Source organism: Numida meleagris, chromosome Z, assembly GCF_002078875.1.
Source record: "Numida meleagris isolate 19003 breed g44 Domestic line chromosome Z, NumMel1.0, whole genome shotgun sequence".
NCBI lineage: Eukaryota > Metazoa > Chordata > Aves > Galliformes > Numididae > Numida > Numida meleagris.
This window is the reverse complement of record NC_034438.1, coordinates 461,774-462,924: the sequence shown is the minus strand read 5'-3', so window position 1 is coordinate 462,924 and position 1,151 is coordinate 461,774. Positions and strand designations below refer to the sequence as shown.

At 70.0% G+C, this 1,151-nt stretch overlaps 1 protein-coding gene across 1 annotated transcript in view; it reads left to right on the top strand.

Moving 5' to 3' along the window:
- The window catches only part of ONECUT2 (one cut homeobox 2), a 23,707-nt gene continuing 23,116 nt past the window's right edge, over positions 561-1,151 (top strand). Inside the window, exon 1 of the mRNA XM_021380506.1 lies at positions 561-1,131. Within this exon, the coding sequence (XP_021236181.1) occupies positions 561-1,131 (571 nt within the window). The remainder of the gene's footprint in view (positions 1,132-1,151) is intronic.

The window sequence follows — 1,151 nt, the reverse complement described above, 5'->3', positions numbered from 1 at the left end:
GGACCACAGCGCAGAGAGCAGCTGTGTAGCCTGGCACAGCATGGCACAGCTCAGCCTGGCGTGACTCAGACCCAGGATGGTGAGGCCTAGCATGGCCCAGCTCGACCCAGTGTGTGTGCAGATGTCCCAGGGCCTGGCTGCAGCTGCCAGCCCATGCCAGGGGCTCTGATCCCTGGGGCTCCTGCTGCCATTGAAGTCCTGACACCTGCTGCCCACCTTCCCGGGTCCTGCTGCTCCCTACCCACCTCAGCAGGACTGTCCTGGGGGCACAGAAATGTGTGATGGGCACAGGGACCTCTGTATTCGGGGGTCAGTGGTGGCAGGGACAGCAGCAGGGAGGGCACGGAGCCCCGTGAGCAATTCACGGGTTGGTGCAGTGTGTGTGTGCCCCCCGTCCCCACATCTCCCGCAGCACTGTGCTGTGCGCCGGGGCCGTGGCTGTGCTCGTGAACACCCCGCAGCCCTGCAAAGCCGGGAGGGGTGAGGGCTCGTGTTGGGGCTGGGCCGTGCGGGACCCGCGGGTGTGCTGCTGGGTGAGCACGGGGCTCGCAGGTGGATCGATGCCCTGCGGTGGTCCAGGCAAGGGCAAAATTAATGCGGCCCAGAGCGGCTCGCTGCTGTACCGCCTGGCTGTGCCTCCCTGCCCCGTGCACCTCTCGAGAAGAGCCCGGGAAAAGGGCTTTGCCTCGGAAACCCCCGTGCCGTCTCGGTGCGCAGCGCCCGGGCTCCGGGCAAGCAGCACGCCTGAGAGGGCTTTCACTGGGCTGCCGGCACCGGGGCTGCCAAAGCGGCTCCGCGCTGTCCGCACTGCTCCGCACCGCACCGCCTGGCAGGGGCCAAGAGGACCGGAGCTCCAGAGCTGTCCGTGCGGCGGAGCACGGAGCCCCGAGCCCCGAGCCCCGAGCCCCGGCGGCGCAGGCGGGGTCCGCCGGCGGAACCCTGCTCCGCTACAAAGGCTCGGCGGCACCTTTAAGGACCGCACCGAGTCCCCGCCTCCCACTTCGCCATTGGCCACTCGCGCCCGCCCTCCTCGCTTTCCCGCCTCCCATTGGTCGATCCACCCGTCAGTCGCGCACGCCCCGCCCAGCGGGCGCGGCCATGCCGAGCGGCCGCGCGCTCTGGACAGCTCCCGTCGGCCGCAGACAGCGGCG